This window comes from Orycteropus afer, unplaced genomic scaffold, assembly GCF_000298275.1.
Source record: "Orycteropus afer afer isolate SDZICR_OR568_19922 unplaced genomic scaffold, OryAfe1.0 scaffold00382, whole genome shotgun sequence".
Taxonomy (NCBI): Eukaryota; Metazoa; Chordata; class Mammalia; order Tubulidentata; family Orycteropodidae; genus Orycteropus; species Orycteropus afer.
In genome coordinates, this window is record NW_006921969.1 from 1,635,215 (window position 1) to 1,652,504 (window position 17,290).

The following is a 17,290-nucleotide window of genomic DNA, read 5'->3' on the forward strand; positions in this document are numbered from 1 at the left end:
CTAAGGTTCATGTGGGATACCATCAAAAGGAGTAACCTATGTGTAATTGGAATTCCAGAACAGGAGGAGAAAAAGTAAACCACTGAGCAAATTGTCCAAGATTTCTTGGAAGAGAACTTCCCTGATATGATGAAAAATGAGAATGTATTCATTCAGGAAGTCCAATGAACCCCAAACAGGATTGACCCCAAAAGAAAATCACCAAGCTATATAATCATGAAACTCATCAAAACCAAAGAAAAAGAATTCTAAAAGCAACATGGAATAAATAAAAAAGTTACCTACAAAGGACAACCAATAAAAATAAGCTCTGATTTCTCAGCAGAAACCATGCAAGTGAGAAGGCAATGGGATGGTATCTATAAAACCCTGAGAGAGAAAAGTTTCCAACCAACAATTATATATGCAGCAAAACTGTCCCTCAAATATGATGGTGAAATTAGATCTCCTGAGAAGCAGAAGTTAAGGGAATTTGTTAAAACCAGACCAGCCTTACAAGAGATACTAAAGGGAGTCCTTTGAATAGAGAACCAATAATAGGAAACAATGACTGACCATTAATATACAAGGTGATATAACCTAGAAACCAACACAGCTATGGAAGTATCCAACGTACAATAACCTTATAAGATTATAAACAGGGAACCAGAGACATCAGTTGGCAAGTAAGGACAACTATAAACCAAAAAGTGGGAAAAAATTGTGTAGTTATAGAACTTACACATGGTAGGGAATTCAAGACAACTGCAAGATAGAACAGACTGTTCTAAACTTGGAAAGAATATTATAAATTGCAGCGTAACTGCAAAGGTAAATGATAAACCATCACATCACAATAAAAAAGAGGAACAATCACAAATATTTTGCAAATACTAAAACAACAGCAATGAAGGAAATGATAACGTGATTCATAAACAAAATGAGCTCACAAAGAAAATTATATAGAAGAAATAACCTAGAAACACGATGAAAAAACAAATAACACAACGACAGCCACAAATTCACACTGGTCGATAATTACTCTGAATGTCAATGGATTAAATGCACCACTGAAGAGATGGAGAGTTGCAGACTGGATAAGAAAACATAACGCATCAATATGCTGTCTAGAAGAGACACACTTTAGAGACAAAGACAAAAACAGACTAAAAATCAAAGGCTGGAAAAAGATATATCCAGCAAATGGCAAACAAAAAAGAGAAATATCAATATTAATTTCTGATCAAATTGACTTTAAGACAAAAACCACCGTAAGAGACAAGGAAGGACATTATATAATGATTAAAGGATCTATTGAACAAGAAGATATAAACATAATAAATATCTATGGACCCAATGAAAGAGCCCCAAAATACATAAATCAGACTTTCACAGAATTGAAAAGGCAAATAGATGACTCCACAGTCACAGTGTGAGACTTTAATACACCACTTTCAATGAAAGATAGAACAACCGGAAAAAAAACTCCACAAAGATGCAGAAGTGCTAAATAATAACAGACCACCACCTTGACCTTATAGAAATCTACAGAGCACTTCATTCAACAACAGCATAATATACATTCTTTCTCAGTGCACATGGAACATCTCCAGGACAGACCATATGTTAGGCCATAAAGAACTATGCTGTATTTAGTACCAGCATAGTTTTTGCTAACCAAAAGGCAGTCACTGTGTCAATCCATCTCATTGAGGGCCTTCCCCTCTTCCATTGACCCTCCACCTTACCAAGCATGACATCCTTCTCCAGGGAATGGTCCCTTCTGATAACATGACCAAAATAGGTAAGACAAAGTCTGGCCATACTCGCTTCCAGGGAGCATTCTGGATCTACTTCCTCCAGGGCAGATTTGTTAGTTCTTTTAGCAGTCCATGCTACTTTCAGTAATTTTTTCCAGTATCACAACTCAAAAGCATCAATTCTTCTGTGGTCTTCTTATTCATTATACAGTTCTCACTTGCATTTGAGGTGACTGAAAATATGTCAGGTGTACCTTAATCTTCAAGGAGACATCGTTGCTCCTTAGCCAACTTGTACACTGCTATACATCGCCTGATGTCCTGCTTCCATTGGTATTGATTGTAGAACCAAGCAATGTGTCTTTGATAACTTCAATCTTTTCTGCATTTATCATGATGCTGCTTATAGGTCCAGTTGTGAGGACTTTTGTTTTCTTTATATTGATATAATCCAAACTGCAGACTGTATTCTTCAATCTTCATCAGTAAGTACATCAAGTCATCCTCACTTTCAGCAAGCAAAGTCATGTCATCAGCATATCACAGGTTGTTAATGATTCTTCCTCCAATCTTGATGCCACGTTATTCTTCATATAGTCCAGCTTCTCAGAGTATTTGCTCAGCATATAGATTGAATAAGTATGGTGAAAGGATACAAGCCTGACACACTCCCTTCTTGATTTTAAACCATGCAGTGTCCACTTGTTCTGATCGACTAACAGCCTTCTGCTCTATGTATAGGTTCTTCATGTGTACATTAAAGTATTCTGGAATTCACATTTTTCTCAATGTTATTCAGTTTGTTATGATCCACACAATCAAATGCTTTTGCATAGTCAATAAAACACAGGTCAACCTCTTTCTAGTATTCTTTGCTTTGAGCCAGGATCCATCTGACATCAGCAATGATATGCCTTTTTCCACATCCACTTCAGAATCCAACCTGCACCTCTGGAAGTTCTCTGTCAATATATTGCTGCAACAGTTTTTGAATTATCTTCAGTAAGATTTTACTTGTATGAGATATTAATGATATTGTTGGATAATTTCCACATTCTGTGGCATCACCTCTCTTTGGAATGGGTACATATATGGATGTCTTCCAGTCAGTTGGCCAGGTAGCTGTCTTCCAAATCTCTTGGCATAGCCGAGTGAGTGCCTCCAGTGGGGCATCCATTGGTTGAAATATCTCAATGGGTATTCCGTCAATTCCTGGTTCCTTGTTCTTCACCACTTCCTTCAGTGCAGCTTCGACTTCTTCCTTCAATATCACTGGTTCTTGATGATATGGAACCTCCTGAAATGGATAAACATCAACCAGTTCTTTTTGGTACAGTAATTCTGTGTATTCCTTCCATCTTCTTTTGATGCTTCCTCCATCATTCAATATTTTGCCCATAGAATCTTTCAGTATTGTAACTTGTGGCTTAAATTTTTTCCTCAGTTCTTTCAGCTTGAGAAAAGCTGAGCATGTTCTTCCCTCTTCATTCTCTAACTCCAGGTCTTTGTACATTTCATTAAAGTAACAGGCTTTGTCTGCTCAAGCTGCTCTTTGAAATCTTCTGTTCAGCTCTTTGATCTTGTCATTTCTTCCATTTGCTTTAGCTACTGTCTGCTCAAGTATAAGTTTCAGAGTCTCTTTTGACATCCAAAAATTTTTTTTTGGTCTTTTTTCTTTTCTCATCTTTTTAATGACCTCTTGCTTCCTTCACAGATGATGTTCTTGATGTCATCCCACAATTCTGGTTTTCGGTCATTGGTGATGAATATATCAAATCTATTCTTTAGATGGTCTCTAAATTCAGGAGGGATATATTCAAGGTCATATTTTGGCTCTCATGCACTTGTTTTAATTGTCTTCAACTTCATGTTGAATTTTCATATGAAAAGTTGATGGTCTGTTCCACAATCAGCTCCTGGCCTGGTTTTGGCTGAAGAAATTGAGATTTTCCATCACCTCTTGCCACAATGTAGTCAATCTGATTCCTGTGTACTCCATCTGGCGAAGTCCATGTGTTATAGCTGCCATTTGTGCTGTTGAAAAAAGGTATTTGCAATGATAAGTCATTGGTCTTGCAAAATTCTATCATCATGCAATCTCCAGAGTTATTTCTGTCACCAAGGACAAATTTTCCAACTACCAGTGATTCTTCTTTGTTTGCAACCTTTGCATTCCACTCACCAGTGATAATTAACACATCTTGATTGAACATTTTGTCAATTTCAGACTGCAGAAGTTGATAAAAAAATCTTCAATTACCTCCTCTTTGGTTTTAGTGCTTGGTGCATAAATTTGAGTAATAGTGGTATTAACTGGTCTTCCCTGTGTGGTGGTGTTGTTATATGCCATCTGGTCAGCCCCCACTCATAGCGACCCCTCCTTGGGTTTCCAAAGTGGCATCACTATGGAAGTAGATTGCCCAACCTTCCTTCCCAAGAGTGGCTGGTGGGTTTGAACCGCCAGCCTTCTGGTTAGCAGTCAAATGCCTTAGGCACTAGGCTACCAGAGCTCCCAGTCTTCCCTGTAGGTATATGGATATTATCCTATCACTGACATCATTATACTTCAGGATAGATCTTGAAACATCTTTTGTGATGATGAATGCCATGCCAATTCTCTTCAAATTGTCATCCCCGGTATAGTAGATCATATGGTTGTCTGATTCAAAATGGCCAAAACCAGTCCACTTCAGCTCACTAATGCCTAGCATATCAATCTTTATGTATTTCATTTCATTTTTAACAACTTCTAATTTTCCTAGAGTCACACTCTGTACATTCCATGTTCTGATTATTAATGGATGTTTGCAGGTTTCTCCTCAATTTGAGTTGTGTCATGTTAGCAAATGGAGGTCCCAAAAGCTTTACTTTACCCATATCAGTATGGTTGGTTCTATTCTGATAATGCAGCTCCTCCCCAGTTATATTTTGAGAGCTTTCTGAACTAAGGGTATCGTCCTCCTACACTGTATCAGACAATGTTTCTCTGCTATTCATAAGGTTTTCCTTGGCCAATTCTTTGAGAAGTGGATGGCCTGTTCCTTCTTCCTAGTCTGTCTCAGTCTGCAAGCTGCACTGAAACCTGTGCACCATGTGCAACCCTGTTGGTGTTTGAAACACAGGTGGCACAGCCTCAAGGCTCACAGCAGCACACAAGCCACCATAGCACAACATACTAACAGACAAGTTTGTCTCCCTTAGCTGTTCAAAACCTCTCCACTCTCCTCTAACCTAGATCCCTGCTGCTGCTCCCTCTGTCCTCCCCCAGCTTTTCTTTCCCCCACTTTCCTGCCTCTTGGGGGGGGGAGCCTGAGTCCCTCTCCTTACCTGGATCCCTGACACTGCTCCCTCTGTCGTCCCCCTGGTTTTCCTTTCCGCTGCTTTCCTGACTCTTGTGGGTGGTGCCTGGGTCACTCCGCTTACCTGAACTCCTGCCACAGTTTCAACTCTAAATGGCACTAATGCTGCATTACACAGTTGTCTATCAAAAAACTGGAATTTTTCAAAGCCTGTAAAACCTTCAGCAGGACATTAAAAAAAATACTACATATATATTTCTCTATTTTTCTTTAGTACAATAAAATTGACATTTATTAAACCAAAAAAACAATTCCACTGAAACTCCTTGACATTTATTAGGAGTCATTAATTATTTTGGTTCATTTTAAGCCACATCTTTCTCATTCAGAATTTTCTAGTTGTAGTTAGAAATAAGTTTCAGAAGTTTGAATATACAGTTCAACCAATTACTCTGAAATGTGTGTATGTGGGAAAATTGTTTGCTTACGAGATCCTGCTTCAATTATGCAGATACTTAAATCATCATTTCCAAAGCAAATTTTCCAAAATCAAATTGCAAAGCTAGAAATATAATAGAGTATCCAAGAAGGAGTTACAATCCTCTGCCAAAACAGACCTCAAATTCTTAATCCTTTGTCCAAAAAAATTGGACAAAGTATTGACATTTTCCACCAACCAAGCCACATAGCCACAAATGTTTCTCATTTACTCCACTCCTGGGACATACAGCTCAAATAAAAAATTTCCTGAATACTCCAAATTTCAGAAGCAATTTTGAATGCAAGTGATTCATAATGCTATACAAGAAACATTATGATCTTCTCTTACCAATTCAATGCTTCTGGCATTAGCCTGGAATGTAATCCTTGGGAGATTAGTCCATCCAATCAGAAGACTGACATCACTTCCTGCCTTGTGCCCTGATTATTCTACTCTCTGCCCCTAGCTAAGGTGTTATCTTGAACTCTGAGAAATCTACTGTTCTAGCTACTGTAGGAGTAAGAAAGATGTTACCCCAAGGGAGTTAACAATGATGTCTGTTGTGTTTTACGAAAAGAAACATGGTAACAGTGCACTCAAACCTCATACTTACCCCTGATAGGAAAGGGCAAAACAAGTGTTAAAAGGAATTAAAGGCACTGTCATTACTTTTACTCTAAGACTCTTATCCTCCAAAAAGTCATAGATACTACTTAAATTCAAATGTGAAATAATCAATCTCATTAATTTACATGAGTTCTATTCCAATTCCACCACCCCAATGCAACCCCTCGTGTTGAGCCAAATAATAATTTATTGAAGTACCAAAGTTGCAACTATCATCATTTACAGATTTCTATTCCCTCTCAAGGAAAGAATCACAGTTTGTATAGAAGAAAAAAGTACTGCATGAAATGCACCGACTCAATATGAAAACTCTAAGTCTTAGAAAATGTGGGTACTATAAAGAGTAGGAAGCTGCAGTGCAAGGAATTGTTTAATATGGCCCTTCTAGCCGTCATCCTCCACTTTGTGATGTATTATAAATCCCAGTCTCCATGCATATTTAGGATGGGATGTATATTGAGTCTCACCTTGCTGGAAGGTACAACTCAAGTCACCACCCTTAACTTCTTTGAGGGTACATATATGAAAATTCTGGGAAAGTTCTCTCTCTTGCTCCAGTCCTATGTCTGACTCATCATGATCTCACCCCTGGACTTGATACAGCAGCTGGTCATCTGACCCACTATGGGGATTTGCCAGCCCCTGCAATCATGTGAGTGGAGAGAATACTCCAGACTTATTTGGGACTTGCCTGCCTTCCAGGCTCCACCCCACGTGAGCCATTTCCTTGGCAGGTTGTGAGCTCTGTGAGATGTTACAGGGAAATATGAAACCCTAAGACAGGAGGGAGAGTACTGAGGGAAGGAGAAGGAATTGATGTTAAAGATGATGGGAGTGGCATAGCAGTTTGGAAAAGTTGGATATTAGGGACATCTTTAACCTCCACCTCACAGGGACCAGTCTTTTGCTGATCCTTCTAAAATAAATTATCCAAGCAGAAACATAGGTCCCTACAAAATGATGAATTAAATAAATAGGACATAGAATAACAAATGTGGATGGTAAAAGATCAAGATAAACACTTATTGGTATAGCTTTCCTTTAATTGAAGGACTTATTATAAGCAAAAGTCTGAGGTAAAAGTCAAAGCTGACTATGTAACACCTTGAAAAGTGGACAAAAGAGGAGAGCTATTAATGCTACAAACACAAAGGCAAATAGGAAGAAAGTTCATAAACTAAAGGAATTTAGAAAAAAAATAAAATCTTTATTTAAACTTAAGAAAAACAGTTTGCCTTAAGTGAATTACATGGTTCCATAGGTAATTTTTATAATAGAGATATTTACAAAGAAATACTTAAATTGAGTTTGTAAATCATGACATACCTCAAGATCCCTTAAGATGAGCTTACCTCAAGAAATGATTTAAAAAACAAAAAAAGTAGAAAAATACTTAGAAGAAGAAAAAATGAAACTAATGTCTGTACATGGAAACAAAAAAGGAAATAAAATTAGTTAATATTTATGGTTGGATTAATGCATGTCGTGAATAAGCTGAAAAGCAGCTTGAATATTTCTGGCTGCCCAAGAGTCCTATTTTCTATCCCCACCCAGCCCTTCAATAAGAGACATGTCTCATTTAACCCTACAAAACAGAGCTTAATCACATTGACCTTCTAATAGTTACTTGTATCAAAAAAAATTGGTTAGCTGACAACATCGGGGAATTGGAATAGTCTATATGACTATGTTTTCTGGTTATTTTCGAACAATTTTGTTTACTTTCCTCTTGCCACTGTTGATTTTATACTCAGAACCAAGTGAAATCAGCATAACTTCAGCAAGTTATCAAACTCTCACACATATAAATAAACAATGCCTAAGGCATTTGATTGCTGACCAGAAGGCTGGAGGTTCAAATCCACCAACCACTCCTCGGAAGGAAGATTAGGCAATCTACTTCCATAGTCATACCACCTCAGAAACCCAAGGGGGGTTCACTATGAGTCGAATTGACTCAATAGCAGTGAGTTTGATTTTTGGTTTTTATGTATATTTAAGCTTTTAGAACAGTGTTCATGGTAGACACTCAATGTTAGTGCTCCCTTCCCCTCTTACTTCTGCCAACCATAACTTTGGTTCCTCTTCTGTGGTTTAGGATCTGAGAGGCTGGGCTTTCATGTGTAGCCAGTCAGTTCTCTGCCAGATCATAGTATTTTTTTATTCTCTTGGTCATCTAATCAATTGCTTCTACTTACAGACCCCTCTAGAAATTCCATCTTTTTTTATCTCCTTTCCTTAATTCCCACTGAGGGTATAAATTCAACTTAGTTTTTATCAGAGTCAAATGTTCTGTACTGTACTATACTATAACACCACTAGGTTTCAGAATCACAGTGAATCCATGTGAAATGAGCTCATAGGGTTTTCAATGGCTGTGATCTTTCAGAAGTAGATCACCAGTGCTTTCTTCTAAGATGCTTCTGAGTAGACTTGAACCTACAAGTTTTCAGTTAGTAGACAATCATTTGTACCACTCAGGGGACTCCCTACTAGGATAGAGGGATACGGAATTCAATAAAACATGGTTCCAACCCTCAAGAAGTTCAAAGTCTAGTCATGAGGAATATACCCAAGCAAACTTTTTTCATTAAGCCTCTCCCAACCAACAATACAGTGTATAGACCACAAACAAAATATATATCAATAAACATTTGCCTGAAAGAATTAAAAGTACTTGAAAGCCAGATCTGCCAAGGACAATATCAGACCACATAATTTATTCCCTCAAGAGTTCTCATAAAGCGAGTAATCTGGTGTCAATTTACAACTAGGCTTGCCCCTTCCTGAATCTGCTGACTACATGAGATTTTTCTGCTTTTATGAGTTAGTTACTGTTATTTGAAATAGGTCATTTGGAAATAAATTTAAAAGAAGGAGTACAGCTATAAATTAATTCACTCCCCTCAAAGTGAATAGTGCGAATAAGAAGCAAATAAGCTCACTTGAATCGCAGCCAAGTTCTTCTGGTCCTGAGATGGTGCCTCATGAACGAAGCGAAGCCAGTTGGAATATCGTGGGTTGGTGGCATCCAAAATATATAGAACTTCTCCTTTATTTCCACGTACCTGAAACATAAAAGACTTCTGGATTCACATTTAATGTCAGCATTAACTATACTAACCATGTCGAGGATAGGACGTGTTTTGTTTTTTTTTTTTTTTTTCATACACATATACATTTTTTGTTGACAGGTATTGAAGTAACATATATTCTCCCCTTAAACACAAGTAGAGCCTACTGTTTCCCTTGGCAGATGTCTAGATGACACAACTGCAATCTTTGCTCAGAAACATCCTGTGTTAATAGCTCTTTTCTGATCAAAATTATTATTCAGAGGATAACCATAATTGCAAGCCACCTCCTTTTTTCCACAAAAAAGGGTAGTGTTGTTTGCCTCCCAATTTAGGAGAAAAAGGGGGCATTGGAGCAATCAGGGCAAATACTCTATCCATCTGTTACCGAATTATTTCCACAAAAAGAGAATTTGTTAATTTGTTAAGTGGGAATGTGACATCATTTGGCCACAATTTCACAATTCTACTAGTGGATGAATGAAACAGGTTCTATTTTTTCTTATCATGACCTGCACATGAATTGCTGAGAAAGACAATGGGCTCTGTTTCTGGTCTTCATGCCATAAGCTCTTCTGGTCAGATTTACCCTACATTCAAATGGGGAGAAATGGATAATTCCCAAAGAAGCAGGTAGCCCCATGAGACTGGAATCCAAGTTGCTTGGACTGTAGCATTGCAAAACCCTTGCATACAGTTACCGGGCATTTGTTCAGTTTAATAAACTATATACAACAAATTCGACTCAATTATCATTTTTGTTTATAGTCAGTCAGAATTCAGAAGTGGGTAAAAGAAATGAGTGGTTAGCACCCAAAACTTCAACAATAAGAAATACAAAAACTGTGATTTTACCTTTGCAGTTTTGGGGTGAGGAAAAACAAAATTCAGATTTCCAAACTTGTACTTTATAAAATGAAGCACAACCAGCCCAATCATGTATATATTTTCAAGATACATTTTGAAAAATCATTTACTAACTCAACAAATATTCATTGAATGCCTACTATGTGTCAGGTATTGCTTAAAGCACTAAGAAGGAATCTTTCAGTAAACAAGACAGATAAAGCTTTTGACCTCACAGAATTTAAAAATAAACAAGTAGACAGAATATAACTTCAGATAAAGATAAGAACTGTGAAGAAAACTGAAGCACAGTGGAAAGAAAGGAAATGATGGAGGTCTGTGCTAAATGGGCTGGTTAGAGAAAGCCTCTGATGAAATGATCTAAGAAGAGTTTTAAATGAAAGGAAGGAATAAGCTAGTCAAAGCCTGGGAAAAGAGTGCTCCTAGGCAGAGGGAACATCAAGTAAAAGGCAAGTAGAACAGTGGAAACAAACTAGACATATTCAGTAAAGAGCAAGAAGGCCATGGGGGCCAGAACAGAAGGAAGAACCAAGAAAGCGATGGACACTGAGCTTAGACAGGCTGATAGCAACCAGATGATTCACACAGTGATACAGACCAAGTATCCATCCCCAAAACTATTTTAAAAATAGCTGCTATATGCAATATAAAGACTGATATTTCAAGATTCTAACATTTATTGCCTGAGGGAGGGGAGGGACAGCTTACTCCTATTATCTAATATACTTTTATTTTTCAAACAATTCCTGTTTTCTTAAATGCCCAAGGATTCTCAATGATCATTTTTAAGTCACTTCAATGCAATGCCAGACTCTCATTTGTAAGCAGGAATACTGTATTTGCTAAAAGAGAAATTAGGACTATAAATACCTCATATTTGTATTTCATATGTTTAGGTGTGAAGCTATGGGAATTTGTAACACTTATCACTAAACACCAAACACACTGAGAAGATGTGCTTTGGGAGGTGCCTGGACATTGTCCTGCTTTCCCACTTATCCACAACTCAGAACCTTACTGCACGTTGGCTAATCCCAAAAATGTCCAGCAAGACTACTACATAGACAGAAAGTGCTCTCTCAACCTCTCCTTAAAGAAGACACCAGTGCAGATTTCTTTAAGTAAATAATTTGAAATATTTGTATATAAATCACTTCCTTTCCAGCTTCCTTCAGTAAAAATACTCCTATTTATATTGACAAACAGATAAGTTAAACAGACCATCCAACTAAATACATGAGAGAAAAGTTTTCTCAGTGTAATAAAAATTTTAAATATATAACTACTACTGAAATCCACAACAACTGAACCAATTTTATGTAGTTGAACAATAATGGGTTGTGCATGGTATACCTCAGTTTCAGAAAGGATAGCACTACTTACAGAGACTGGTTATGGCCCTTTTTAGTCATACATTTGTTACTCAGTATTAAGCACAATATATATCAGATGTGTTTGACATTTGGAATTCCTTCTTCAAAGATATGAAACATACAAAGATTTCTCTGTGACTTACTCAAGCACATTTGGGCTTTTACCGGGGGCATTGTCCTTTCTATATTTCAGGTTTTTCCCAGGCCTTTTGGCTCCAATGATGTCCAATTACTCAATATTAGTAACTCATTTTCCTTTCCAGTCCATTACATGTCTGCACTTTCTGGCTGTCAATTACCTTCTCACACATTATTCAGGCTTAAGAGAAATGCATGATTTAATTTTACATTAAAATTCCTCTGTAATGTGCCCCTTTCAGTATATCCAGATTTATTCATTGATTTACTACTTCTTTTGTTCTCATCACAACACTATTATAGGCAGCAATATACTATATGTTGCCTACACATGCACAATTTTTTCCATTAACAAAGCCATTGTCAAACATTTTTTTTTCCACTCCAAACACCTTTCTTATTTCATCCCAAATGACTTTTATGTTCCTACACAGTCTTTTGTTGGCTACCTGTTTTCTCCAACCTACACGGCTGCTCATTTCCTTCATTCCAGGAGCTCAGACTTCAATACTTCACTAAAGCTGTTAGATTACCTGCTTGTTGAACTTTAATCTTCCTACCTAACCACAACATTCCCCTCGCTAAAATATCATCTAAAAAAGACATTCAAAAATAATCAATCCATCCTTCCTCTTGCCAGCAAAACCCAACCAAAACAACTCCAGACAGATGGCTACTATTAGTCTCCATTTATCTGTTTTGATAGTAAGCCCTGAGGTAATAAACTGAATATTTTTTAAATCTAATATATAAAAACAATTCAAAATTCCTCTAGTGCCATCCATATTCCAGCATCTCACCAGCTTTTGCACCTAAAGTGTATTTTTTTTTCCTGTCAATATCAGCCTTCTAAATTCCAATTTCTTTTATTTGCATTTTCATGGAAATGAAATGTATTGGTTACTGTCCTACTTAGGACTGTCTTCTGCATTCCTGGGGTCTATAATGAAAACATTCTCATCCCTAGTAAAAATCATCTCAATTCCAAAATCTGTTTGATTTGCACAGGCTTTCTATACCAGTTTCACAAAAAGGGTTAACTAAAATAGGAAAGGGAAAGAAATCCTCATGTAAAAATGAAAACCTTCACACTTCAATATACTTCTTCATATCTCTATGAATTTTCCACTTTACATTAAATGAAAATTCTCCCTGGGAAGATTCTACCCTCTGTTCAATGCTACCTACGTCACTTCTCAAGGGTCTGAGACAAAGAAAGTGCTAGTCATTGCTACTAGGTACCTATACGCTTTCCCAGACTAACCATTACCAGTACTGAATGTAAGTCATAGTTATCTTCCCACACAGAAAAGCATACAGGTAAACACAAAAAGATTCAGCTCAATTACAGAAAACTCTAGAAAGATAAAACTGAAAATAAATATTCCATATAAATCATTTTGTCCTACATTTACATTTATGGGGCATTAAATTTCGACAACTACATACAGAGAAAAGATTGATTTATTATTTGGATAGTTAATTTTCTCAAGAAAAGCATCTACAAGGTTACTTTATAAGTTCCCTTCAGCCATTTCAAACTCCTGAAAAATGTTTCACTCTCTATGTACGTACCATAAGGGTTCCCTGAGCAAAGCTAATCAGCCAGACTGGTCTCCAGAAGTGTCAAAATGTAACTGATAGATATAATTTTATTTAACATATGGTAAAATTTAATAGTAGTGAAATGTAGTCAGTTCCAAAAGGATAGCAAAAATGTCCTTGATGAGAAGTCACAATGTGTTATACTTTATGATTTATTTATTAAAGAAAATACATTTCCCTTTCTGTCTTTCATCAAGGCTTTAGAAAGAAGGTAGTTTTAAGCACTAAGATTTAGAGTATGAATCTCTTCAGAGTATAAAATATCATCATAGCTTTATATTTAAATTACAGGCATGCTATCTCTGCAATTGTTTTTAACTGAAGTAATATCATATGCCACACTTTCAGCATTTAATTAACCGGACTTCCGGATATCTTTAGAAGCACAAAAAAGCAAATGTGTTGTACAGAGTAATCAGTTCTGACAGCACACTCCTGTCAGATTTAAACCAGAGAGAGACATTTTCAGAAACCAGCAAGGATCATCACTAGGAAACAGCAATGGTTTATAATTTCTAAGCAAAGAGTAATTGGTTTGGATTATTTTTCTGTTGAATTTTCAAATAATTCCATCTAAAATTTTTTATTACTTTGGTACTAATAAACACACACATGCATGAGTGCACAAACATACATGCACACACCCTCCCACACACACACACATCACTGCTTATGTCTGCCACCCTCCCTTCTTACCCCAGATACTAACAATCCTGACCCATGGATACCCCTGCCTTCACATGGGAAAGTAGACAGGCTTTTACAGGTCTGTGTCTCTTTATTAAATAGTATCCAGAATACAATATGCACAAAGTTATACTTAACTTAAAAGTAATGATGAGCGATATAAAGTCTATTTTTCTTATGTGATAGTAGTGGTAGTGGTAGTGGTTGTCATTAAGGCAATTCTGACTCAGTGACCTCATACCTGCAGAGTAGAACTGCTCTATGGGGTTGCAAAACTGTGACCTTTCAGTTGCATATCACCAGACCTTTTTTCTAAGGTGCCTCTGAGTGGGTTTGAATGGCCAACTTTTCAGCTTGAGTGCTTAACTCTTTGTTCCACCAAAGGGCTCTGCGACCAATATTTAGGACTCTAAATATTTCAAGATAAAACATATCTCAGAAATGTATTGTGGAGTGGTAAAAATGCTGGAATCAAAAGCCACTATTACCCAGCACTCAGACTTTATGGCTTTGGGTTTCTCTCATGGTGGTCTCCCACCCAGCAAAACAAGAATGATACTCTCTGCCCTACTAACTTCACAAAAAGTGTGCAAAAACATCAAGTGGGATAAGATGCACAACAGTTCCTCATATACTACTGTATATCATACAATCATAACATATAAGTAAAATTAGGAAATTGACCCCATACTGGCTAACAAACACCTTAAAGACAAAGACAAATTTTTCTGTGGAACAGTTGGGAATCTACATACCATTTTTCTGCCATGCCAATTTTTCCTAAGAATAAACATTCAAGATATTCTAAACAAATAATTATCCTAATCCAAATAATTATTCAAAAAGTCTAAGCTTGCATACTTTCCATGTAAGGGAGCACATCCGTTACCATTGCAGCAGTATTGACATTCTCCCTTATGCTAACCTGACACATGCTGCTCTATGACCAACCATCATCAACTCCAGATCTGCCATACAAAATAATTTTATTTCTCTTCCACGTGTAGCCATTCCAATTTCTGAAGGCAGAACTCCTTTCTTGTCTGTGTGATTTTTTAGTTTCTTCATTCTTCTGAAGGAGCTCTGGTGGAATACTGGTTAAAAGTATTTGGCTACTAACCAAAAGCCCAGTAGTTCGAACCCACCAACCACACAGGAGAAAAATGAGGCAATCCATGTCAGTAAAGACTTTCAGCCTTAGAAACCCTATGGGGCAATTCTACTCTGTCCTAAAGAGCTACAGTGAGTCAGAATTGACTCAAATGGCAGTGAGTTTTGTTTGCTCAGTTTTCACACTCCTAGTTGTTCATTTATGGATGCACACTAATTTGTCAATGCCCTCTTCACATAGGAGAGAAAGACCAGCACATAAAAGGTAATTGCTATTTGTGATGTGGGTACTATTTCAAATTTTTTTTTTTTTCTTTTTTATTGTGATTTGGGTGAAGGCTTACAGAGCAAATTTACTTTCCATACAACGGTTCACATATACTTTGTCTCATGACATTGACCACAGTTTACCACAATGCAACAGCTCCCCTCCAACTTCCTCACCATAGTTACCTCTTCCCTGTGTCCATCCCTCCATGCACTACTGCCCCCTAAGCTGTCTCCCTGTGCATAAGCAGCCCTTTTTTCTCCCATGATTTTTCTCTCCAAGGAGGGTATCTACTTGAGGTAAATGTTCAACTCGTATGACTGTCTTTTGTTTGGCTGGAAATCACAGGTGTGGATTCAATTCCAGATCTGAAGGGCAGCTAGGGGCGATAGTCTCAGTGGTTCCACCAGGCTCTATCGGAACAGCAAACATAGTCCCCCCACCTTTTATTTTTTTTCCTCCAAATGATTTTGAGTTTTGTTCCACATTGTTCTCCCTCTCTATCAAGGATCTCCTACATAGGTCCTTTTTCAAGTGGATGACAGTGGTAGCCAAGCCCGATCTAGTTCTTCTGGTCTCATAGTCGTATAGGCTATGGATCGGATGGTGTACCAATCACTAGGACTAATTGTTTCCATGAATTTTGGTTTTATTCATTCTTCTTTGCTCTGGACGAGGGGAGACCCATTGTTGCATCTAGATGGCAGCTTGCTAGCTTTTAAGACCACTGTCGCTACTCGTCAAAGTAGGAGGTGGAACGTTTTGTATAGTAGGTTATGCCAATTGAGGTCAATGTCCCCTGTGACTATGGTCCCAAGCCCACAGGTTCAACTACTCAGTCCCTCTGGGTAGCTGGCAGTGACCAAGCTGTGACCACAACCTTGCCCCTTGTCAGCTCTACTATACACCTGGGAATTCTTATCATTCACATAAACTTATAGAACCATTGTCTGCAACCCTATATATGTTCCTGGATACACTCCCCATTTCATAGAAACACCTAATCATTCAGCCTGTCCACCCATATATTCACCCATATATCCATGGAAGCCTTCACTGACAACGCAATATTGTATTTACAAAAGGGTTCATGTTTGTTGTCTGTACCTCCCATGTACCTCTCTCTATGTGTTTCTCATCCTCAATGATGCCATATTGGTCACTCATATTTGGTACACTGCCCTTCTCTTCAACCAAATCAATACTTATCTCTATCTATCTAACAGCATTCCCTCCCCACCCCTCCCACCCCTGGTAACCAACAAAGAAAATTTCCTCCAATAGATAAACCTTTCCTTAACTTTTACAATAATGGACTAATACAATATTTGTCCTTTTGTGATTGACTTATTTCACTCAGCATAATGTCCTCCAAGTTCATCCACATTATGCGGTGTTTTGCTCATTCTACATTATTCTTTAGTGTTGCATAGTATTCCATTGTGTGTATGTACCATAGTTTGGTTATCCATTCCTCAGTTGATGGACACCTAGGTTGTTTCCATTTTTTGGCTATTGTAAATAGTGCTGTGATGAACATGGGTGTGCATAATATGTCTGTTCTTGTCATGGCTCTCACATCTTTAGGGTATAAACCTAGAAATGGAATGGCTGGGTCCAATGGTATTTCTAATTCCAACTTTTGAAGGAATCGCCATACTGCTTTCCACAATGGTTGTACCATTTTACAGTCCCACAAGCAGTGTATGAGAGTACCAATCTCTCCACAACTTTGTCAGCATTTGTTATTTTCTGTCTTGTTGAACTTTGCTACTAATGCTGGAGCAAGATGGTACCTCATTATTTTTTTGATTTGCATCTCTCTAATAACAAATGATCATGATCATTTCTTCATATGTTTGTTGGCCGTTTAAATATGCTCCTTGGTGAAGTGTCTATTCATGTATTCTGCCCAATTTTTAATTATATTGTTTGTCTTTTTGTTATTGAGGTGCTGGAGTGTTCTATAAATTCTAGAGATAAGTCCCTTGTCAGATATGTTATTACCAAATATTTTTTCCC

At 37.4% G+C, this 17,290-nt stretch overlaps 1 protein-coding gene across 1 annotated transcript in view; it reads right to left on the reverse strand.

Moving 5' to 3' along the window:
- PRDM5 (PR/SET domain 5) overlaps positions 1 to 17,290 on the reverse strand; it is a 449,183-nt gene that overhangs the window by 289,347 nt on the left and 142,546 nt on the right. Inside the window, exon 3 of the mRNA XM_042782587.1 lies at positions 9,092 to 9,214. Coding sequence (XP_042638521.1) covers positions 9,092 to 9,214 — 123 coding nt within the window. The remainder of the gene's footprint in view (positions 1 to 9,091; positions 9,215 to 17,290) is intronic.